A 24,965-nucleotide genomic window follows, 5' to 3' on the forward strand; every position below is an offset into this window, starting at 1 on the left:
TATGGAGAATATGTGGTGTGTGGCATACTTGTACTGAATCACATAACAATTATGACCTTCATGTCCTTTCTCTGCTTGCCTTTTCCATGTCTTAATAGCAGGGACACAAGAATTCCAAAGAGTCCATGTACACATGTCTGTGAGTAATGGTACTGTTTAGTAAGAAACAATCTGGTGCTAATGTTTAGTCCTTGGCATGCATGGGCATGGGCATAGCTATGGCACTCTCTGTATAAACACTGACCTTGCTTGTGATCACTTCTTGTGGCTTTACCCTGAACTCTGCCCTGTCAAAAATGCATATTTGTGCTTGGTGCTTATCACATGCCAACATATCCTCTTGCTTGACTTTAACAAAATAAATTGGGGTTTGTTTTGAATGTGTTCTTAGGGTATGGGGTTCTCTGCAACTCTCACAGGCATTTGGGGAGCAAGCAGGCAGTTCAGGTCAACATGATTTAGTATCAAGTGTTGGTTCAAACTTTGGGAGTCTGACTCTCAGTGGTTTGCTTTAGACATATTTACGCACAATATAATTTAGTGACCATTATTCTGGTGAGAATTAACTATCGCATGTGGAGAACAAAGCATACATAAATCTCCTTGAGGAACAAAGTAAAGTAAATAAAGATCAGATGTGGCTGTATCAAAACTCGTTGTAAAGTCCATGAAGATTGATTCTATAGATAAAAAATAAATTTAGAATGAGAGTCTGGGGGAGTATTTATTGCTGAGAAAGTCTCTACCCACACGGAAAGAGCAAAGTTCACCAGGCTAATGAGTATTGCCATTCCTAGTCATCTGGGAAGATAATGTATTACATTACTTCTCTTGAAGTAATAACTGTGTGCTTAACATTCCAGGTTCCCCTAGGGCTTCTTGTGAGCACAAAGACCTCTGTACCTCCTAGAATGTCTGAATTTCTCCAAATATTTATATAGGATAAACCAAGATAGTGTGCATATACAACCTTTAACATAACCAGGTCACAACCACATTGAAAGTAAAATACTGAAAGGAGAAGAAATAGACATATGTTTGTAACTACAAAACCAAAATTCCCAAAACAGGTTAGGAAATGCAGACCATCATTATCTAACCATGGTTTTGTGTCTCAAAGAATTCAGGGTGGCCAGGTTGACCTAATTTTTGCATTAAAGATATTTGGCTTTTATACCAGGACATCTTTCTAGCCAATGTGGGATTTCTTTTTAAATAATAATCATTGTGTGTGGGCATACACATGCCACAGACTGCATGTGGAGGTCAGAAGACCAGTTCTTTTTCTTTCTTTTTTGTCTTTTTTTGGTTTTTCTTTTTTCTCAGATGTTTTTAATTTGAATTAGAAACAAGATTGTTTTATATGACAATCCCAGGTCCCTTCTCCATCCTGTCCTCCACTTCCAGCCACTGCCAACTAAAACCCTACCTATCACATGTCCTTTTTGGCTCCCCCTGGATGGTGAGGCCTTCCACAGTGTGTCATAAGAGTCTATTTTATCCTTTGGCATAGGGCCTATGCCCACCCATGTGTGTCTTGGCTCAGGGAGTATTCCTCTTTGTAGAATTGGCTCCCAAAGTCCACACCTATGCTAGGGATAAGTACTGAACTACTACAGGAGGTCCTGGAGATTTCCAATGTTTCCTCACTGAAACCCATGTTCCTGAGGTCTGGTTCAGTCCCATGCTGGTATCTCAGCTATCAGTCTGGGGAGCAAGAACTCTCCGGTATTCAGGTCAGCTGTTTCTGTGGGTTTCATCAGCCTGGTCTGGACCACATTGCTCTTCACCCATCCTTCTCTGCATCTGGATTCCAGTGCAGTTCAGTGATTAGTAGTGGGTGTCTGTTTCTACTTCCACCAGCTGCTGGATGAGGGCTATCAGGTAGCATATAAGTCAGTCATCAATCTCATTATCAGGGGAGAGCATTTAAGGTAGCCTCTCCTCTGTTGCTTAGATTGTTAGCTGGTGTCATCTTTGTAGATCTCCTGACATTTCCCCAGTGTCTGATTTCTCTGTAAACCTAAAATGTTTCCCTCTATTATGGTATCTCCTTTCTTGTTTTCTTCTATTCTTCACCTGACACAACCTTTCTGCTCCCTCATGTCCTCTGCATCCCTCCTCTTTTGGATGTGAAGGTGATCTGGCTGTGACATCTGACACGCCATTGCTTTCCAGGGTTGATTGGGATGATCTGGCTTGCTAGGCAGGTGTCTCCTTCCTTCCTCACCGCTCCATGTGTGTCCCTCCAGAAGCTCTGTGCTCTGTCGATGAGGGCAACCTTCACAAATAGAGGAGGACTGGTCTATGGTTCAGGGTATACGAGTAGCTGTGCTCCCATGCTAGAACCTCTAAACAAGCTTCCCAGGACCACTGGTTTTTCCTTTTTTGTTGGTTTGATTTTTTCCAGACAGGGTTTATCTGTAGCTTTGGAGGCTGGCATGGAACTAAGTTCTGTAGACCAGATTGGTCTCCAACTCACAGAGATTCGCCTGCCTCGGCCTCTGGAGTGCTAAGATTAAAGGCGTGCACCACCACCGCCCTGCTCAAAAAACAAGTTCTTGAAGTTGATTCTCTTTCCACTTTTATGTAGAGTTTGGGGATAAAACTCAGTTCATCAGGCTTTGAGAAACACATTTACATGCTGAACAATCTTAACAGCCAATATGGGAGCTTAAGAGACCAATCGAAACAAAAATGTCTGATGTGTATGCCTCTTGCTCTAGGACACATAGTTTCTGAGATTCTGGAGGCTGTTGTTTATGGGAGACAACAAGCCACCTGTTTTTTACTCCACGTAACAAGTTCATTTGATCCATCAGCAATGGATGCTTGATCACATTGTGGGCAGGATCCTCACAGGCAGGAAATATGTCAGGATGTGTGCATGCCCTTGACTGCACCTGCTGTAAAACTTGAATTTGGGCCATCTTCTGGAATCCCAGAGATAGACCTGGCCAATGTTTAATAAAAGCTTACTTCAAATTTGGCTTTAGGTTGTGGTAGTGGTCTTATTCTCTCTCTTTTTCATTCTTTAATTGTTACTCATATTTACATATCCATTCATCCCCATTCCCTCTCTCTCCCACCCTCCCATGTTCCCCAGCAACCACCACAACACATCCCCAAACTCGTCCCCAGAGATAGTGAGGGCCTACACCAAGGAACTTCAAAGTCTCCCTTATTGTTTGGTGTATCTGCACTGCAATAGTATCCCTCCATAGGGAATGGGCTCCCAAAGTCCATTTGTGCTCTAGGTTTAAAGATTGGCTCCACTGTTAGAGGTCCCATAGACTGTCTTGGTCTCCTAGCTGGCACCCACACTCAGAGGGCTTGGTTTGATCCAATGCTATTTCCCTAGCTTTATGATTAGGGTGCCATGCTCTCACTAAGTCAGGTCAACTCTTTCTGCAAGTTTCTGCAGGACCGTCTTGGCTTCTTTGCTCATCCCTCCTCCTTCTTCACAACTGGATTCCAGGGGTATGCTTCAGTGCTTACCTGTGGGATACTGTTTCTGCTTCAAACAGCTACTGGATGAAGGCTCTAGGAATGGTAACCAAGGTAGACACCAATCTCATGATAGGGGAAGGGCATGAAAGGCATTTTCTCCACCACTGCTTGGATTCATAAATTGGTTCATCCCCGTGGATCCCCTAACATTTCCCCTGTGCCAGACGTCTCTGGGAATCTGGAGATTCCTTTTAAACAGCTTCTTGGTGTTCTTCCTTTGTATCTTTGTGTGTGTGTGTGTGTGTGTGCCGGGGTGTGCATGCACTTGTGGGGTCTCGCCAAGGAACACACATAGGTCAGAGTACAACTCTGTAGATTCTTTTCAGCTTTTCACCATATGGATTCCTGATTATCAAGATTTCGGCCAGGCACCTTTATCCACTAAGTCACTTAATCTGCCCAGGGTTTGTTTCTTAAACATTCTTTAGGGATCTCATTGATTATAGTAGCTATTTGTTTCATACTTCAAAAATAAATTTTATTTCTACAAAGGATTACCAACACGTTTGAGTTCGAAAATAAATTTCAGTTCTACAAAGACTTATCAACATGTTAAAGAGATACCTGATAGTACATTCTTGTATGTTGGAATGTGCTCATTGTTCAGAGTATTCCATCTAAGCCCTGGTATCCATGGAAACATAAGAATGTTTACAGTTATTGTCTTTCTCATGGTGGGAAACCACTAACATTGGTACTTCATAGAAAAGAAAACAGGCAAGTATTTTTACACCTTCCAGGAGCCTTTTACTAATTACATTCAATTTCACAGGACGCAGAATGCCAGAAAGGGCCAATGACATTTGATTAAGTGTGTGTAAGTTCTGCTGAATTCATAAGTGCCTGGAAGCCCATGTGTGACTACAGGGAATCAGGGAGGTGCACTGCTGTCTGTGCAGCTCCATAAAGTTGACTGTGTGAATTTGCCTCTGGGTTTTGTTGCCTTATCTACAAAAATGTGGATAATGATTGGAAGGGTATTGTTGAAGGCACAGGAATATCAAATGGGCTAATATTCCTCAAGTGTTTAAAAGACTCTCCTGATAATCCAAAGATTATGAGAGCCTATCAGCCAGCCTTGTTATGAACAGAATTATCTGCCTAATAGTACTTCTTTTATTCAAGGTACTTCCCTCTTCATGTGATGCCCTCTATGGTCAACATTTCCTGCTGCTTTGTAGATCAGCCTTTAAATTTATCACTTCACCTACAAAACAATAAAGTAATAATTAAAATAAATTGTACGGAGGCTTTCCTACTGGGTCTTTAAGAAATAAATACCTCCAGGCTTTGGGTTTCAGATCCAAGCATAAAAATCTGCCTTGGTAGCCCATTTATTTGACACACCAGCGTTTTCCACTATGTTTTCAGTTAGGTTTCAAAGCACATGTTTTGCGCAGACCAACACCACAGACCTGCCTTGTCAAGGAAGAGGGAATGGGCAGGGTTTTACCCAAGGCCCACAGTTTCACAGCTAACTTTCTGATGTAACTTCCCTAGTAGAGCAGTTATACTGCCTTCACCCAGTTAGAAAGCGCATTACACAGAGACTGTGGAACCATGGGTAGTTGGTAGGGAGGGTTTCCTGGAAAGGAGATCCAGTTTAAGGTCCCTCAAAACTTCTGCATGGAAAATGGCAATGACAATGGCATTATTTATGTGCCTATCGTCTTAAGGACTTTGCCTTCCTTTTTACTAAATGAATCAGTGGGATCTTTCAGTGGGATTTTCTCATTTTCATTATTGCTACATTCAAAGATTTGAGTTGTCAAAAGATCTAAATAAGTTGCCTCATAGTGTGAAAGGGGAGTGTAAGTTTTGCTTCAAAGAAGATACGTGTTCACCCAAAATACATCAGTGTACATTGTATGTTTCACCTAATTGTCTCAAAGTGGAATGTAAAGAATAGCTACAAAGCTGGCCGTTGGTAGCATGTGCCTTTAATCCCAGCATTCTGGAGGCAGAGGCAGGTGGATCTCTGTGAGATCGAGGCCACCCTGGTCGACAGACCGAGGGACGGGATTGGCTCCAAAGTACACAGAGAAACCCTGTCTGAAAACACAAAACAAAACAACAAAATAAGAATAGCTACAAAATGGACATATCCACTGTTCTTCATCTTCTATATGCACATTTTATTTCCTGGGAGTGGAGAGTGACCTCAGTGCCTCACACCTGTTAGTTAATTACACCAGCACCAAGCTATATCTCCTTCCAGTTATAAAGAGATGTTTAAGGTTTGTGTTCACTCTGTCTTAAGTTATAAAATGCCATGCACTGGTTTCTTTAGAAAGGTGCAAATTCTAGAAAAGTGTGCAAATAGGAATGACAGTTTGTATTCCACCAAATGATCTGCTTAGATTTTCTATTTTTGCACTTCTTTTATATTCATATCTTCTTAGATATTTGAAGAAGTTATGTTTTCTTGAACATAAATGGGCCTTCCATGTGTATTATTTTTCATTTTGCTTGTTTCCTCTAAGATCATATACATTAATCCATGCTTGGTAATGATCCTGTGATATTCCACTACACTGTTGGAGAAGTCACAATTAAACTGAGCAATCCTCTGCTTTCTACACTCACTAAGGTTATTAATAATTGTTTTTCTGATTTGAAAACAGAAATGAAATAAATATCACTTTATATATGATATTGTAAACACTTATGCTAGTATTAATTGCAGGAAATGAAATTTCCACTCAAAAATGTGAACATTTCAACTTGTAAAAAATTGTGAGTCCTACGATACAGCTGGAGCACAATGACTAATTATTATATGGGCAGCAGGGGGTAAGCATCTGCAGGGAAATTTGTCCAAGGTCATGCTCCAGATGGGTCAGGCATCCATGATTAGAGGCAACTCCAGATAAGGTCAGGGAGAGAGCAGGTAGCCATGCTGGGAGAGGGGAGTCCTGCAATTGACACTAAGCTCAGAGAGCTGTCCAGACATGGTGGACTGCCACCTGAGGTACAGGGTACCCTAACAAAAGACATTGCCATATTGTTGTCTAAAATATCTTACATTTGGCTAGTGATTAAGAGCACTGACTCTTCTTCCTGAGGACACCTATTCCATTCTCACCACCTACATGACAGCTTACAACTATCTAGAACTCCAGTTCTGAGGGATACAATGTCCTCTTCTGAACTCCACACAGAAGGGTGCACCATCATGGATGTGATGCACAAACATGCATGCAGACAAATAATCAAATCATTTTCAAACCTTATAATGGTTACTCTTGTCAGAGTCATGGATTACTAGTTGCTTTCTCTTCTTTTATTAATATTTATTTTATTTTAGATTATGTATCTGTATGTCTGTGGGTGGATATATGCATGCAAAACAGGTCGTTGTAATAGGACCTTGTACAGTTGTATGGAATTGTAAGCCACCCAAAGTAGGTGCTGGGAACTGAAATTGGGTCCTAAGCTAGAACACTAAACTCTTCACCAGTGAACAGTCTTTCCCATCTTTACTTTATTCTTATCCAGAGTATTTGGATTATTTAAACACAATTTTGAAATAGAAGTGCAAGGCATAAGTACTTAGTGATTGGTAAACCATTTCTCATACTATTTTACCGATTTCCCTTATGTTCCAGAATTGACTGCATATTCTTAGTCAACAAACAGCATTTGGAGGACACTGTGAAATATTGTCCAAAATCTCTTGAGATGGGAATTCCTGCCACAGCCATAGATTTCAAGATTTTTATACACACTTAAACTTTTGTGAAGAGTAAGTATATAGACTACTTTAATACAAGTATATGACAACAGGGACAAGGTGTTAGAACTTACGACATTGTAAACCATGACTTATTCTGTTTTTTTCACTATTCTTCATACTTGTAACTTGACTCTGTTCAATCTCATGTGCAGATTTACTGAGATGAAGCAGTGGATGTTCAAACTCACTGGCTTCCTTTGCAGCCTCTGGTCTTTGGCGTTTGGACTAATCCTTGTACACAGCCGATACTGGCGCCTCTGGGAATTTGACGACAAATATGTTCAGCTTGTGTACATTGGTCTCTGGGAAGCTTATTACCATCAAGAGTTAAACATCTCTAGCTCGGTGGTCAGTATTCCGGTGCACATCCCGGTCAACTCAAGCTGGACAATTTCACCTGAATTTTGGTATGCCCGGTACCTGATATTGCTGTCAATTTTGATAAAACCTGTTATCCTGGTTTGCAGCTTAGTGGCCATTAGAATCGGCACCATAAAACCCGAAGTCCGTGATATACAGATCGTCTGCTACAAGGGCTATGCCTTAGTTCTGGTTCTCAGCGGTCTTTGCACGGTTCTTTCTGTTACCTGGAACCATGTGGTAGATATTTATGGCGAAACAACTCTAGACTTTCCACCTGCTTTTCCTGTTAGGAAAGAAGCCCTGATAAAGAAACACCACACTCATGTGTTTCCCATAGGGATCATGGCAACGATTCTTTCACTGGTTGCTGTAGTTATGGTCCTCATTGAGATCAGGTCATTGAAACTACAAAGAAAAATCAAGGCTTGGAATTCTTCCAAAGAGGTGGATTAAAAGACCTGAAGTGTGAACTCTGGCATTTTGAATATCTGCCAGAGGAATCCTTGAAGATACTTCTCTTTTGCACAGAATACTTATGTAGTCATCTACTCCCTCCAAATAAAGCAGAAACCTGGTTTCTGAGTGTCTGTCCAATATATGTGTCCTCCTCTCTGTTGTGGAATAATCTTTTTTACACTGTGAAGATGTGTCATTCTGGTTGTTTTAATAAAAAGCCAAATGCCCAATAGCCAGGCAGGATCCTCAGGCACACAGGATTCAGAGAAAAAGAAGGAAGGGGGAGTTGCCAGCCAGATGTAGAAGAAGCAGCCTGGCTTTTAAAAAGTAAAGGTAACTTAGCCACATATACGAACATAGACTAAAAGATACGGGTTAATTTAAGTTATTAGAGACAGTTAGAAACAAGCCTAAACTATCAATAGGCCAAGCCTTCATAACTAATAATAAGTCTCTAAGTCATTATTGGGAGCCAGAGTTCTCAATGAATCGGTCTGCCTACAAACGGTGTCAAGTGTGAAGCATGTGTTTCCACATAAGATCTGAAAAGACTTTTTTAAAAGGTTCCTAAAACACACAAAAATGGAGCCAAACATGGCTTCCTAGTCTCCCCTTGGGCCATGGTATAAAGATGTGTCTCCCAGATGCAGCCTACAGACATAGAACCGCCAGCACTCCATGACCTAAACTGTACAGTGGTTTGAATTGCACTAATACAGACAGAAAAGTTTGCAGATACACAGGAAAGCAGGTTTAGGTGGAAAACCCCTCTAAATAGGTTACAGTGTGTTTAAAAATGAGGGTAGGCATAAGAAAAAAGAAAGAAAAGGGATATAGACAATAATAAATAAATAAATAGCTTGAAAATAAAGTCTTCCATGTTCTGGCTATTACAACAATGCTGCTATGAACATGGTTGTACACATGTCCTTGTTGTATGGGCGAGCATTATGTGGGTATATTCCCAAGAGAGAAATTGCTAGATGGTGAGATAGACTGATACCCATTTTGCTGAGCAAATGCCACACTGATTTCCAAAGTGGTCTTACAAGTTTGCACTCCCACCAGCAATGGAGGAGTGTTTCTTTTTCTCCACATCCTCTTCAGCATGGATTTTCATTAGTGTTATTGATTTTAGCCATTCTGGCTGGTGTAAGATGGTATCTCATAGTTGTTTGAGTTTCATTTCTCTGATGCCCAAGGATTTTGAGCACTTTCTTAAGTGTCTTTCAGCCATTTCAGATCCCTCTGTTGAGAATTCTGCACCCACTTTTTAATTTCATTGTTTGGTATCTTGGTGGCTAACTTCTTGAGTTCATTGTATATTTTGGAAATCAGCCCTCTGTCAGATGTGGGGTTGGTGAAGATCTTTTCCCATTCTGTGGGCTGTTAATTTGTCATACTGACTGTGTCCTTTGCCTTACAGAAACTTCTCAGTTTCAGGAGGTCCCATTCATTAATTGCAGATCTCAATGTCTGTGCTACTGGTGTAATGTTCAGGAAGCAGTCTCCTATGCCAATTCGTTCAAGGGTATTTCCCACTTTCTCTTCTAGAAGATCCAGTGTGGCTGGATTTATGTTCAGATCTTTGATCCATTTGCACTTAAGTTTTATGCATGGTGACAGATCTATCTGCAATCTTCTGCATGTTGGAATCCAGTTGTGCCAGCACCATTTGTTGAAGATGCTATCTTTCTACAATTGTATTGATTTGGAATCTTTGTCAAAGATAAGGTGTTCATAGGTGTGTGGGTTAATATCAGGGTTTTCAATTCAATTCCCTTGGTCTATCTGTCAATTTTTGTGTCAATGCCAAGCTGTTTTCAGAACTATGGCTCTATTAAAGCTCGAAGTCAGGCATGGTGATGCCTCCAGAAGATCCTTTATTGTACAGAGTTGTTTTGACTATCCTGGGTATTTGTTTTTCCATATAAAATTGAGTATTGTTCTTTCAAGGTCTGTGAAGAACTGTGCTGGGATTTTGATGGGGATTGCTTTGAATCTGTAGATTAGTTTACGATGGGCAACATTGCCATTTTTACTTTGTTGATTCTACCTATCCAAGAGCCTGGGAGATCTTTCCATTTTCTGGTATCTTCTTTACTTTCTTTCTTTAAAGACTCAAAGCCCTTACTGTATAGGTCTTTCACTTTTTGGTTAGTGTTACCCAAAGTTATTTTATGTTGCTTGTGGATATTGTTAAGTGTGATGTTTCCCTGATTTATTTCTTATTGGTTATATCATCTGTATGTAGTAGGGCTACTGATTTTTTTAGTTAATTTTGTATCCTGCTACTTTGCTGAAGGTATTTTTCAGCTGTAGGAGTTCCCTGGTAGAGTTTCTCGGTTCACTTATGTAGACTACCATATCATCTGCAAATAGTGAGAGTTTGATTTCTGCCTTTCACATATTTATTCCTTTGATCTGCTTTTCATGTCTTATTGCTCTAACTAGTACTTCAAGTACAATATTGAAGAGATATGGAGATGGTGGACAGCCTTGTCTTGTTCCTCATTTTAGAAGAATTGCTTTGTGTTTCTCTCCATTTATTTTGATGTTAGCTGTTGGTTTGGTGTATAATACTTTTATCATGTTTAGATATGTTCCTGTTATTCCTGTTCTCTCCAAGATCTTTATCATGAAGGGAGATTGGATTTTGTCAATGACTTTTTCAGCATCTAGTGAGATGATCAAGTGGTTTTTCTTCTTTAGTTTTTTATATGGTGGGTTACATTGGTTGATTTTCCATATGGTGAACCATCCTTGCATCCCTGGGATGAAGCGTACTGACCACAATGGGTGATTTTTCTGATGTGTTCTTGGATTCGATTGCCCAATATTTTGTTGAATATTTTTGCATCTATGTTCATGAAGGATATTGGTCTGTAGATCTCTTTTATAGTTGCATCTTTGTGTGGCTTGGGTATCAATGTGATTGTAGCCTCCTAAAAAGTGTTTGGCAATGTCACTTCTGCTTCTATTGTGTGGAACAATTTGAGGAGTACTGTTATTAGCTCTTGGTTGAAATTCTGGTAGAATTCTGCAGTGAATCCATCTGGCCCTGGGCTTTTTTGGTTGGGAGTCTTTTGATGACTGCTTCTATTACATTAGGGGTTATATGTCGATTTATACTGCTTATCTATTCTTGGTTTAATTTTGTTAAGTGATATCTATCCAGAAAATTATCCATTTCCTTTAGATTTTTGAATTTTCTGGAGTACAGGTTTTCAAAGTATGACTTGCTGATTCTCTGGATTTCCTCAGTGTCTGTTGTTACATCCCCATTTTGTTTCTGATTTTTTGTTAATTAGCATCTCTCTCTCTGCCTTTTGGTTAGTTTGGAAAGATGTATGTCTATCTTGTTGATATTCTCAAAGAAACAACTCTTTGTTTCATTGATTCTTTGTAATGTTTTCCTAGTTTGTACTTCATTTATTTCAACCCTCAGTTTGTTTATTTCCTACCATCTACTCCTCTGTGGTGAGTATGCTTCTTTTTGCTCTAAAGCTTTCAGTTGTTCTGTCGATTCTCTAGTGTGACTTTTCTCCAGTATCTTCATGTGGGCACTTAGTGCTATGAACTTTCTTCTTATCACTGCTTTCAGAGTGTCTCATATGTTTGGGGATGTTGTGCCTATATTCTCATTAAATTTTAGGAAGTCTTTAATTTCTTTTTTCCTTTCTTCCTGGACCCAGGAATGGTGCAATTGTGTGTTATTCAATTTCGACAAGTTTGTAGGTTTTCTGAATTTGTATTGCTATTGAACTCTAACTTTGAAGTATGGTGATCTGATAAGATACAGGGGTTTATTTCAATTCTTTGTAACTGTGGAGGTTTGCTTTGTTGCCAACTATGAGGTCAATTTTAGAGAAGGTTCCATGTGGCGCTGAGAAGATGGTATATTTTTTGTGTTTGGTTGGAATGTTCTATAGATATCTGTTAAACCCAGTTGGGTCATAACTTCTGTCACATATTTTGTTTCTTTGTTAAGTTTCTGTCTGGTGGTCCTGTCTAGTGGTGATAGCAGGGTGTAGAAGTCTCCTACTATTAGTGTTTGTAGTTTTGTGTGGTTTGATCTTTAGTAATGTTTCTTTTACAAATGTGAGTGCCTTCATATTTGAGGCATAGATGTTCAGGATTGATGCTTCATCTTGATGGACTTTTCCTGTAATGAGCATGAAATGCCCTTCTTCAGCTCTTTGATTGATTTTAATTTGAAGTCTAATTTGTTAGTTATGAGGATTGACACACCAGCTTGTTTATTGGACCCAGTTTAATTGGAAAATCTTTTCCCAACCCTCTACACTGAGGGTAGAGCCTGTCTTTGAAGTTGAGGTGTGTTTCTTGTATACAGCAGAAGGATGGATTCCGTCTTCATATCCCTATTGTTAGCCTGTATCTTTTTATGGGCAGGTTAAGACCATTGTCCTTGAGGTATATAACTGTCCATTTTTGTTGGTTGTTGTTTCTTTTGGATTTATTGTTGGTGGTGTCATTGTGCATGTATTTTGCCCTCCTCTTTCTTTTCGTGTTTGGTAAAATTGGATTATCTATTGCCTATGTTTTTGTGAATGTATTTATCTTCATTGGGTTGGAGTTTTTCTTCCAGAACTCTCTGTAGTCCTGGTTTTGTGGATATGTATTGTTTAACACTGGTTTTGAAATGGAATATCTTGTTTTCTCCATCTATATTGATTTGGCTGGGTGCAGTAGTCTGGGTTGGTATCCATGCTCCCTTAGTGTTTGTAGGATATCTATCCATAACCTTCTGGCTTTCAAAGTTTCCATTGAGAAGTCGGGTGTGATTCTGATAGGTCTGCCTTTATATGTTCCTTGGCCTTTTCCTTTGCTGCTCTTAATATTTTCTCTTTATTCTGTATGTTTGTGGTTTTGATTATTATGTAATGAGGGAACCTTCCCCTTTAATGAGACTGATGACTACTTTTTATGCCATCCTAGAGCAATCCAGTGGCTGATGGAAGCAGAGGCAGACACCCATAGATATACACTGAACTGAACTCTGGAACTTAGTTGTAGAGAGGGAGGAATGAAGATCAAAGGGGTGGATACCAGGCTGGTGAAACCCACAGAAACATCTGGCTTGAACAAGTGGAAGCACATGGACCCTATGATTGCTGACTGGGAGGCCAGTACAGGAGGGATCCAGACCCCTGAACATGGATGTCAATTAGGAGGCCTCTGCACCATAGGTGGCCCCTGGTAGTGGATTTGTATTTTTTCCTGGTGTAAGAAACAATATGGGTATGAGATATTTGGGGGACAAGGGAGGAGAGGAGGGAGAGGAAACTGGCATTGACATGTAAAACAATCTTCTTTCTAATTTAAATTTTAAAATGGTGACAAAAAGAAAAACCAAAAGTCTTTAAAGAAAGTAATATAATAATTTTAAAAAGCCATATAGAGATCTGTAGTGCTATCCACCTCCATGCCTGTAGCACTGACCATGCCCTTTTGGTGATAAGGTTTAGGTTTGGGGCTAGGATGCTCTCACTAGCTTCCTGCTCAGATTGCCAATAGCATCCAGGTGACAAGGTCTGCATGCTTGTAGCTGAAGCCCACGACTGTCATTCCTTTCCTGTGTAAGTTATTTTCTCCTAATAAAGTCCACTTCATCTTACTGGTCAAGCATCCTGATTTCCACACGAAACAGAGATGGCAAATACTCAGAGAGTCTGGATCCTGTATGTTATTGTTTCATCTTCGATTTTTTTGATTGCTGATAAGTAAACAATAGCTACCAGGAGACATGAGATTGTAAAAGAGACTGCTGAAATAAACCAACCTATAAACTCTAAGAATGTCTTAACTTCAAAATACAAGTCAAATATATGTTACATTGGAGAAGAGGTTCTTCTTTTGTTTCCACAGAAAATGAAAGGCTGTGGATTCAGTCAAGGTGGATAGAGATCTGATTTTATTAAGGGAAGACCTCCTAAAATTCAGACTACAGACAAGAAGAGGGTGAATGGAAGAGGAGGAAGGTGGGGGAGAAGAAAGAAGAAGGAGATGACTGAAAAGAAAAGGGAGTCACTAGTCAGAAATAGAGGAATCAGGAAAGCAATATGGGTAGTACATAGTAAAGGTAATAATGTCACAAGGCAAAAAGTAAATTAATAGAATTGGGTTCGTTTAAGAGCTAGTTAGAAACAATCCTAAGCTATTGGCCATGCTTTCACAATTAATAAAAAGTCTCCATGTGGTTATTTGAGATCTGGCTAGCAGGACAAAAAAGTCCATCTACACCTCTGCCTGTCAGTTTCATTCCATTCTTTAAATGTTTTCACATCCTAAAGTTTGCAGGTCATTATCATGCCTTCAGATACTGACAACAAGTATTATCAGGCAAGAGTACTGGTGAAATGCGAGTTGCTTAAATAAAAAGACAAATATCAGGTGAAAGGTTTGCAAGTAAACTGGACCTCAACACAGAAAAGTCACCAGATTCCTGAGTGGAGACACTTAAGTGTTCATTCGTCTGGAGGGTAGAGCTGGACCTCTTAGCTTAGTGCCCATGGATGTCAGAAAGGGATGCCAGATCATCTGAAACTGGAGTTACAAATGGTTGTAAGCCACCATATGAGTGCTTGGAATTGATCCACAGTCCTATGCAAGAACGAGTGCTCTTAATGGTTGAACCGTCTCTCCAACCCAGTTTCATTTTTGCTTCCTTCCTTTCTTCCTTCCTTCCTTCCTTCCTTCCTTCCTTCCTTCCTTCCTTCCTCCCTCCCTCCCTTCCTTCCTTCCTTTTTTCCTTTCTTGCTCTTTTTTCCTTCCTTCTTTCTTCCTTCCTCCATTTTTTCCTTCCTTCTTTCTTTCTTCCTTTCTTTTTTTTTGTATTTGAGACACAGTCTCACTATGTAGCTTTGGTTGGTCTGAAACTTGCTATGTAGACAAAACTGACCTCAAATTCATCTAAACCCACCTGCCTCTGCCTCCTGTGTACTGTGATTAAAATTGTGCATCACCATGCTTGACAGCCAGCCCAGTTTCTTTTCTTTTTTCTTTTGGCACTTATTTATTCATTTCTTTGGTAAATTGTTCTTTGATTTCCACAGTAGGGAGGTCAGTGAACCCACTAAGATATAGGGAGTCATATAATTTTCATATGGAGAAAGTTCTGCTCTCCTTCTTGGAGGTGTTCTAATTCTAAACAAATATCTAGATATTCCATAGTAACTTTGTTTTAAGTATACCTTTAGCTACATATTTCATAAACTTTTGATTCATTCTATTTTCCTAAATGGTGAGGAGGAGCCATGGGGTATGGTTGTCCCACCTTCATATGAAAACTTTTGAAATCTTTTGTTTCTACTGCATTTGATTGACTTTGCTGCCATCTGCTGGATTTATGGAAGAGGTCTTTATGGATGTAGTTCACAAGAGTCATACCTGAGTAGGATTGTTATTGCTTCCCTCCTTTGGAATCTTGTATGATGCCTGCTTGTACCATGAAAGCTAGACCTCAAGGAAGAAGCTTTCAGGTCAGTTCTAGCTCAATATCTTCTTGATCTTGTGTCTGGGGTTCATGGTGTCTTTAGCAATTTGGGACTTGCCTTCTACCTCTGGAGAGTAACCAAGGGCCACAACAATATGTTTTGGGAGGTTTTGCACAATTCTGACCAACAACTGGAAATAGGGTTTATCATGTTTGGTACTGGGGATTTTGTTATATGATCTTTGGCATTTAGAGGGAGCATTATCAGCCCCAAAGAGAATTTCTTTTAAATTATATAAGTAGATTTGTACCCAGATTTGTGTTTATTAAAGGGTGATTTTATATAGATAGTTAATAGTATGACTCCTTCTGTCTTTTGCAGACACCCTTTCTGTTATTTTAAACTCCTCTGCAATATCAATAATCTGTACTATTTGGGGATCTTACTATTTGGGGATGTACAGGACTTCACTGACTAACAACTTCAAAACAAGTAATTCTTTTTTATTTAATTTTTATTTAATTTTTACAAATTATAATTTCACATGTCAATCCCTTCTTCCTTCCCCCCCCCAATCCACCACCATCCCCCTTCCCCCATCCAGTCCCCATAGAGGGTAGAGCCTTCCACGGGGGCTCCCCAAATTCCACAACATCATTCTGGGCCAGGCCTAGGCCCTCCCCCATGTGTCCTGGATGAGAGCATCCCATCACATGGGATGGGCTCTCAAAGTCCCTTCTTTTTTTTTCATTCATTTATTTAGCTCATAAATAAAGTCATGCACAATTATGATACACAATACAGCATGTTCACAATGGCATGGCTGAATTAAACCAATTAACATGTTATGTCACACATATTCATCATTTTTGTTTTGAGAACACTTAAAGTATACTATCTCACAACTTTTAAAATATAGCATATTGTTATCAACCATATTTATCATGCTCTCAGTAGACCTCAAGACTTCAGAGAGTCCATGCCTCTTGTCCAACTGCAGTTTTATATCCTTAAACCAATCATTTCCCCATTGTTAAAAGACCCACATTAAAGCCTAATAGCCATAATTCTGCTCTCTCTTCCCATAAGTTCATCATTTCTAGGTTACACATAAAATAGAAATTGTGTGACATTTGTCTTCCAGTGTGTCACTTATTTTTTTTTGGCAAGCATATAACTTAACTACTTACTAAAGATGAAATCAAATTTGCATGCACAGGTGAGCACTCTCTGAAATACCTTGGATTTATCACATATTTGAGTTTCAATTAATATATATATATATATATATATATATATATATAATATATAAAGCAATAATGGCCATATGTTATGCATCAATAGCAGCAACAGCTTTTCCAGGTTCTGCAGTCATTTTAACAAAATTATATTATATTATCCAGCACACTCCATTTAAAAAGCAAACTACAAAAAACAAAATACAAAAAAAGACAAAAACAAAAAAATAAACAAATAAGCAAACAAACAACAACAAAAATGTAAAAAACAAATCCCAGAAAACAGCGCAGTTCTGTTACTCATGTGGTACTTGGCACCATTTTTTTTTAAATTAGCTTCTCAGTCATCATCTGGGAGGAAACCATTCCGAGCAACATCATTAAAAACAGCTCTGATAAAGCATGGTCACTACTATGTATCATAAAGCAGGTCCACATCTGAGTGAGTACATATCATGTTTGTCTTTTTGTGATTGGGTTACCTTGCTCAGAGTGGTTTCTTTGAGTTCCATCCATTTTCCTGCAAATTTCAAGATTCCATTGTTTTTTTCTGCTGAGTAGTACTCCATTGTGTAAATGTACCACATTTTCTCTATCCATTCTTCGGTTGAGGGGCATCTAGGCTGCTTGCAGTTTCTGCCTATTACAAATAATGCTGCTATGTACATGGTTGTTATATGAATGTGCTTCTTTTGGGTACAAGCCTAGAAGTGGAATTGCTGGATCTTGTGGTAGACTCATTTCCATTTTCTTGAGGAGTCGCCATACTGATTTCCACAGTGGCTTTACAAGTTGGCACTCCCACCAGCAATGGAGGAGTGTTCCTCTTTCTCTGCATCCTCTCCAGCATAAACTGTCATTGATATTTTTGATTTTAGCCATTCTGACAGGAGTAAGATGGTATCTCAGAGTTGTTTTCATTTGCATTTCCCTGATGACTAAGGCTGTTGAGCACTTTCTCATGTGTCTTTCAGCCATTTTATATTACTCTATTGAGAATTGTCTATTTAGTTCCGTACCCCACTTTTTAATCGGATTGTTTGGTGTTTGGGGAACTAGCTTCTTGAGTTCTTTGTATATTTAGGAGCTCAGCCCTCTGTCAAATGTGGGGTTGGTGAATACCTTTTCCCAGTCTTGGGCTGCCATTTTGTCTTGCTGACTATGTCCTTTGCCTTACAGAAGCTTCTCAGTTTCAGGAGGTCCCATTTATCAATTGTTGACCTCAGTGTCTGTGCTACTGGTGTAATGTTCAGGAAGCGGTCTCCTGGACCGATTAATTCAAGGGTATTTCCCAATTTGTCTTCTAATAGGTTCAGTGTAGCTGGATTTATGTTGAGATCTTTGATCCATTTTTACTTAAGTTTTGTGCAAGGCTTGGGTCTAACTGCAGTCTTCTATATGTCTGCAACCAGTTATGCCAGCACCATTTGTTGAAGATGTTCTCTTTGTTCCAGTGTATAAATTTGGATTGTTTGTCAAAAATCAGGTCTTCATAGGTGTGTGGGGTAATATCAGGGTTTTCAATTCTATTCCATTTGTCTACCTGTCTATTTTTGTGCCAATACCAAGCTGTTTTCAGGACTATAGCTCTGTAATAGAGCTTGAAGTTAGGGATGGTGATGCCTCCAGAAGTTCCTTTATCCTATAGGGATGTGTTGGCTATCCTGGGTCTTTTGTTTCTCCACATAAAGTTGAGAATTGTTCTTTCAAGTTGCATATTTTTTGTTAACCCCCGGTATCTAGTAGGGTTATTGTTATAAGTTAATTACATCTTAACTCTCTCTCCTCTCTCTCTCTCTCTCTCTCTCTCTCTCTCTCTCTCTCTCTCTCTCCCGTGTGTGTGTGTGTGTGTGTGTGTGTGTGTGTGTGTGTGTGTGTGTCTGAGTGTTTTCATGTTTTTTCTCTTTTTTTAAAATTTATTAGTTCAAGTTATGGAACAAGCTTGTTTCACATGTAAGTCCTTCTCCTTCTCCCTCCCCTCATCCCTACTGTCCTCCCCCACCCCCAACCTACCCCCACCCCATCCATCCACCACTCCCCAGGCAAGGTAGGGCCCTCAATGGGGCCTCTGCAGTGTCCACCAAATCTTCCTGTGCTGGGCCTGGGCTCTTCCCCATGTGTCCAGGGCCAGAGTGTAAACGTTCACGTGGGATGGGCTCTCAAATTCCCTTCTTGAACCAGAGAAAAATACTAATCCACTACCAGAGGCTCGCTGGAGTGCAGAGGCCTCCTTATTGACATCCATGTTCAGGGGTCTGCTTCAGTCTTGTACTGGCCTCCCTGACAGCATCTGGGGTCAATGTGCTCTCCCTTGTTCAGGTCAACTGTTCCTGTGGGTTTCTCCAACCTGGTACAGACCCCTTCGATCTTCATTCCTCCCTCTCTTCAACTAAATTCCAGATTTCAGCTCAGCATATATCTGTGGAGTCTGTCTCTGCTTCCATCAGCCACTGGATGAGTGCTCTAGGATGGCATAAAGCATAGTCATCAATCTCATTTTAGGGGAAGGGCTTTTAGGTTATCCTCTCCACCATTGCCTGGTTTGTCAGATAGTGTCATCCTTGTAGGTCTCTGGAGATCTCCCTAGTTCCAGATTCCTTCTCGGACCTATAGTGGCTCCCTCTGATATGGTGTCTCTCATCCTGCTCTCTCTCCTCTATTCTTCACCCAACTCAATATTTCTGCTACTCCATTTCCTCTCCTCTACTACTCTTCTCTTGCTCTTATTGTGGCAGCTCCCTCTCCCCTACCCTCATGCTCCCAATTTGCTCAGGAGTTCATGCCACTTCCCATTCCTGGGGTCCATTTATCCCTTAGAGTCCTTCATGTTTCCTAGTTTCTTTGGTGAAGAGGATTATAGGCTGGTAATCCTTTGCTCTATGTCTAAATTCATATATGAGTGAGTACATACCATGTTTGTCTTTTTGTGACTGGGTTACCTCACTCAGGATGGTTTCTTCTAGTTCCATCCATTGCCTACAAATTTCAAGATTCCATTGATTTTTTTCTGTTGAGTAGTCCTCCATTGTATAAATGTACCACATTTTCTCTATCCTTTCTTTAGTTGGGGGGCATCTAGGTTGCTTCCAGGTTCTGGCTATTACAAACAATGCTGCTATGAACATACTTGAACATATGTCCTTGTTGTATGAACATGCACTATTTAGGTATATACCCAAGAGAGGAATGGCTGGATCTTGAGGTAGACTGATTCCCATTTTTCTGAGCAACCGCCATACTGATTTCCAGAGTGGTCTTACAAGTTCGCACTCCCACCAGCAATGGAGAAGTCTTCCTTCTTCTCCACATCCTCTCCAGCATAGATTGTCATTGGTGTTTTTGATTTTAGCCATTCTGACAGGTGTGAGGTCGTATGTCAGAATTGTTTTGAGTTGCATTTCTCTGATGGCCACGGATTTTGAGCACTTTCTTAAGTGTCTTTCAGCCATTTCAGATTCCTCTGTTGAAAAATCTCTATTTAGTTCTGCACCCCACTTTTTAATTTCATTGTTTGGTGTCTTGGTGGCTAGCTTCTTGAGCTCCTTATATATTTTGGAAATCAGTCGTCTGTCAGATGTGGGATCGGTGAAGATCTTTTCCCATTCTGTGGGTGGTCGTTTTGTCTTACTGTTTCCTTTGCCTTACAGAAGCCTCTCAGTTTCAGGACGTCACATTTATTAATTGCAGACCTCAATGTTCGTGCTAGTGGTGTAATGTTCAGGAAGCGGTCTCCTGTGCCAATTTGTTCTCTTCTAGAAGTTTCAGTGTGGCTGGATTTATGTTGAGATCTTTGATCCATTTGCACTTAAGTTTTGTGCATGGTGACAGGTATGGATCTATCTGCAATTTTCTGCATGTCCGAATCCAATTGTGCCAGCACCATTTGTTGAAGATGCTATCTTTTTTCCATTGTATTGATTTAGCACCTTTGTCAAAACTAAGGTGTTTGTAGTTGCGTGGGTTTAGTATCAGGGTTTTCAATTCGATTCCATTGGTCTAGCTGTCTATCTTTGTGCCAATACCAAGCTTTTTTCAGAACTATGGCCCTATAGTAGAGCTTGAAGTCGGGGATGGTGATGCCTCCAGAAGATCCTTTATTGTAAAGAGTTGTTATGGCTATCCTGGGTTTTTTTATTTTTCCATATAAAGTTGAGTATTGTTCTTTCATTGTCTGTGCAAAACTGTGTTGGGATTTTGATGGGGATTGCGTTGAATCTGTAGATTGCTTTTGGCAGGATTGCCATTTTTACTATGCTAATTCTACCTTTCCAAGAGAATGGGAGATCTTTCCATTTTCGGGTATCTTCTTTAATTTCATTTTTTATAGTCTCAAGGTTCTTCTTGTACAGGTCTTTCACTTTTTTGGTTAGTGTTACCCCAAGACACTAACACCAAGAACAGAGGAAATAGTGGGCCCAAGTGGCATTTGAATGTGATGAAGACAAAGATGAGAGAGTGGCACCCCCCAGGGAGGGGAACTTGAAGAGATATCCAACACCATACCCAGATGAACTTGAGAATATGGTCAAGACTGTTCAAACCATTGTACATAGATTAAAAGATGAAGAGACTAATGAAGATTCTGGGAGAGATATGAAACATGAAGATCAGCAAGTTGTAAATAAGGATCTGGGTGTGAAGACTTCAGAAAGTACTACAATGAAAAGCCAACTGGATGAAAGAGAAAAATACATGAATTCTGTACAGAAGATGAGTGAACCTGAACCTGAGACCAGCCCTGGCAATTTGCCAGTGATTTCGAATAGGAAAGTGTCTAGGGACCTGAAACATATTGTTAACCATGATGATGTTTTTGAGGAATCTGAAGAACATTCTTCTGATGAAAAAATGAAAATGGCAGAGATGTGACCCCCATTAATTGAAACCTCAATTAACCAGCCCAAAGATGTAGCACTTAGTAGTAACAAAAAGGATGATGCAAAGGATACAGATTCTTTATCAGATGAAGTCACACACAATAGCAATCAGAATAACAGCAATTGTTCTTCTCCATCTCGGATGTCTGATTCAGTTTCTCTTAATACTGACAGTAGTCAAGACACCTCACTCTGTTCTCCAGTGAAACAGACTCTTATTGATAGTAACTCCAAAATCAGGCAAGAAGATGAAAATTTTGACAGACTTTTACAAAATGGAGATATTTTAAACAATTCACCAGAAGAAAAATTCAAAGTTAATGATAAAAAAGGATTTTAAGTTCCCTGATTATGATTTGAGTATTGAAGAGCGATTAGTTCTGATTGAAAAAGATGACTCAAAAGCCGAATCTGATGAACCTCACCTGTTAGACCATATCAACATGAATCTTAATAAACTTGTGACAAATAATACTTCCAGCCAGAAATAATGGAAAGATCAAAGATACAGGATATAGTGCTTGGAAAAGGCTTTTTTAAGTTTTCATCCTAAAAGTGAAGCTCAGCATACAGAAAATGGAAATAAGTATCTGAATTTGGAATCCATAAACAAAATAAATGGTGTTTCTGAGGAATTTCCACAGTCTTCTGGTAGGATTAAACCACAGAACTCCACTTCTTCTGCTGACGTGGGTATTTCTAAAAGCATTGATGATCTCTCCCCTCAGAGAAGTGGTCCAGTTGGATCTGTTGTGAAATCTCATAGTATAACTAACATGGAAACTGGAGGCTTGAAGATCTATGACATCCTTAGTGATGATGGCCCTCAGCTGCCAAGTGCAGCAGTTAAAATCGCATCTGCCGTGGATGGGAAAAACATAGTGAGGAGCAAGTCTGCCACACTGCTGTATGACCAGCCACTGCAGGTGTTCACTTCCTCTTCCTCATCCTCTGATTTAATGTCAGCTACAAAGGCCGTTTTCAAGTTTGTTTCAAATCATAACCCTGAGGATCCCGATTTAATAAGAACCCCCACAGTAGCCGGCCCAGAGTCTACACCTCAACTATATGGTCCTCCGCAGTATAATGTCCAATTTAGTGGCAGTGCTGCAGCCAAAGACACTTTGTGGCACCCTAAACAGAATTCACAAATAGATCCTGTCAGTTGTCCTCCTCAGCGCCTTCCTAGATCAGAGAGCACAGAAAATCACAGTTACATCAAGCATTCTGCCAATATGAATTTCTCTAACCATAACAATGTGAGGGCCAATACTGCATACCATTTACATCAGAGACTTGCTCCAGCCAGACATGGAGAAATGTGAGCTGTCTTCCCCAAATGACCGGCTGGTTCCAACAGTAACTCTGACTCCAGTTCAACGACAGAGTAGTGTGTCTTCAACAGCTTCTGTAACTCTCGTGATCCTGGTCTCACGAGGCGTACTCAGATTTCTGAAGGAGATTATTTATCATACAGAGAATTACATTCAGTGGGAAGAACACCAGTGATGTCAGGATCGCAGAGACCTCTTTCTGCATGGGCATAGAGCATTGATGGCCCAAATTCTTCAAGGCCTCAAAGTGCCCACCCCTCTATTAGTGAAATAACAGAGAGAACTATGTCAGTTAGTGATTTCAATTACTCACGGACTAGTCCTTCAAAAAGACCAAATGCAAGGGTTGGTTCTGAACATTCTTTATTAGATCCTCCAGGAAAAAGTAAAGTTCCTCATCACTGGTAAGAACAAGTACTTCGACATATTGAGGCCAAAAAGTTAGAAAAGGTAATTGAACATGCCTTTGAGTAATGGACAGATGGGCCAGCCTCTCAGGCCTCAGGCAAATTATAGTCAAATACATCATCCCCCTCAGGCATCTGTGGCAAGCCATCCCTCTAGAGAACAACTCATTGATTATTTGATGCTGAAAGTGGCCCACCAGCCTCCATATACACATCCCCATTGTTCTCCTAGACAAGGCTATGAGCAGGCAAAGCAAGAGTTTGAGTAAGAGTAGAAAAGGATCCAGAACGTGGATTTAGCATATCAGGAGGTGGGGGGGTGTAGAGGAAACCCTTTCAGGCCTGATGATGATGGTATATTTGTAACAAGGGTACAGCCTGAAGGACCAGTATCAAGATTACTACAGCCAGGTGATAAAATTATTCAGGCTAATGGCTACAGTTTTATCAACATTGAACATGGACAAGCAGTGTCCTTGTTAAAAACTTTCCAGAACACAGTAGAACTCATCATTGTATGAGAAGTTTCTTCATAAGCACTATAGACAAAAAAGGGAAGATTTATTGAAAGACACTTGCAGGGGAAATGACTATTTTGGTTATTTTTATATATAAAGAAGAACTCAGGCAGTTGGCTTGGAACTTGTACATTACTGAAATAATGGAGCTTGTGGTTAGATGGGAAGAGCCACTGTACAGAAGATAAAAGAGACTGTTGAATTCATATATGAAATTTGTTGCTAGGTTTTTAAACTTAGCAAATCAAGGCTAAAAAACAAAATTGTTGTTTTTGTATAGATTGTAGGTTTATTTTTGGATTTCATACACATGACTGACTGTACGCAAGGCAATAGTTAGCCTTGATTGTAGCCCAGAGACAGATGGCAGAGCTATCTATCTCACAGCTTTTGTGCCCTTATTTTTCTCCAACTGGTATTAATGTTTTTTCTGCTGAACTACTTTTTTCCATGTGGGTAAGAGATTTGAAATGTTGGCTTTTGCTATGTGCATACTGAAGAGTGGCTAGATGAAGTTGGTGCTGGTGGGTTCACTTTCTGAGGCCAGATTAAAACATTATTTCCTATAAAATCTGAGGCTAACAGTGAAAAAAGTTATATGATAATGTATTTTTATTAATAGAATAATGCAATAAAATACATGACGTCTTTTAAAAAGACAATAATTGCATTTTATGAGCTCTGCAAGATCAATTCTTGTCATAGCTGTTGACTATACATTTGCTACTGGTGATTCAATTTTTAATTTTTTTAGTTACTGAAGTTTTAACTCTAATGTAGATGCATGTCCACACATTTCCCTTACTACAAAGTTCCCTGATATGTTTTTCTTTAGCAAATGGTGGTACTTGCAATCTAATTTTTATAATTAGTTTCCATCATAATCTAATTTATAATTTTTGTTTTAAGAAGCAAATGAAACTAAAAGGCCAGTTTTAAGATTGTATATGTTGCCTGTAATACAAAGTTTCAGAAGGTTTAGGAAAGCCTCTTGATTTTGTTCAGCCTGGCATCGCCTTGGTAAAGTGAAAGGAAACGTGGAGTGCTCATGGAGCTAGGAAACCAAAGC

The 24,965-nt window shown here is 39.7% G+C and overlaps 1 protein-coding gene and 1 pseudogene across 1 annotated transcript; both read left to right on the forward strand.

The window, feature by feature from the left end:
• Positions 1–7,408: 7,408 nt before the first annotated feature.
• LOC100759943 lies at positions 7,409–8,062 on the forward strand. Its single transcript, XM_027432146.1, has one exon. It carries the CDS (start codon positions 7,409–7,411, stop codon positions 8,060–8,062), a length of 654 nt encoding a protein of 217 aa, XP_027287947.1.
• Positions 8,063–15,534: 7,472 nt separating this feature from the next.
• LOC100760237 lies at positions 15,535–23,914 on the forward strand (annotated as a pseudogene).
• The last annotated feature ends 1,051 nt before the right edge of the window (positions 23,915–24,965 follow it).

Source organism: Cricetulus griseus, chromosome X, assembly GCF_003668045.3.
Source record: "Cricetulus griseus strain 17A/GY chromosome X, alternate assembly CriGri-PICRH-1.0, whole genome shotgun sequence".
Classification (NCBI taxonomy): domain Eukaryota; kingdom Metazoa; phylum Chordata; class Mammalia; order Rodentia; family Cricetidae; genus Cricetulus; species Cricetulus griseus.

What these genes read in the sequence shown, in the direction of transcription:
- LOC100759943 (XM_027432146.1), top strand. Translation starts at nt 7,409, where the DNA reads ATGAAGCAGTGGATGTTCAAACTCACTGGCTTCCTTTGCAGCCTCTGG.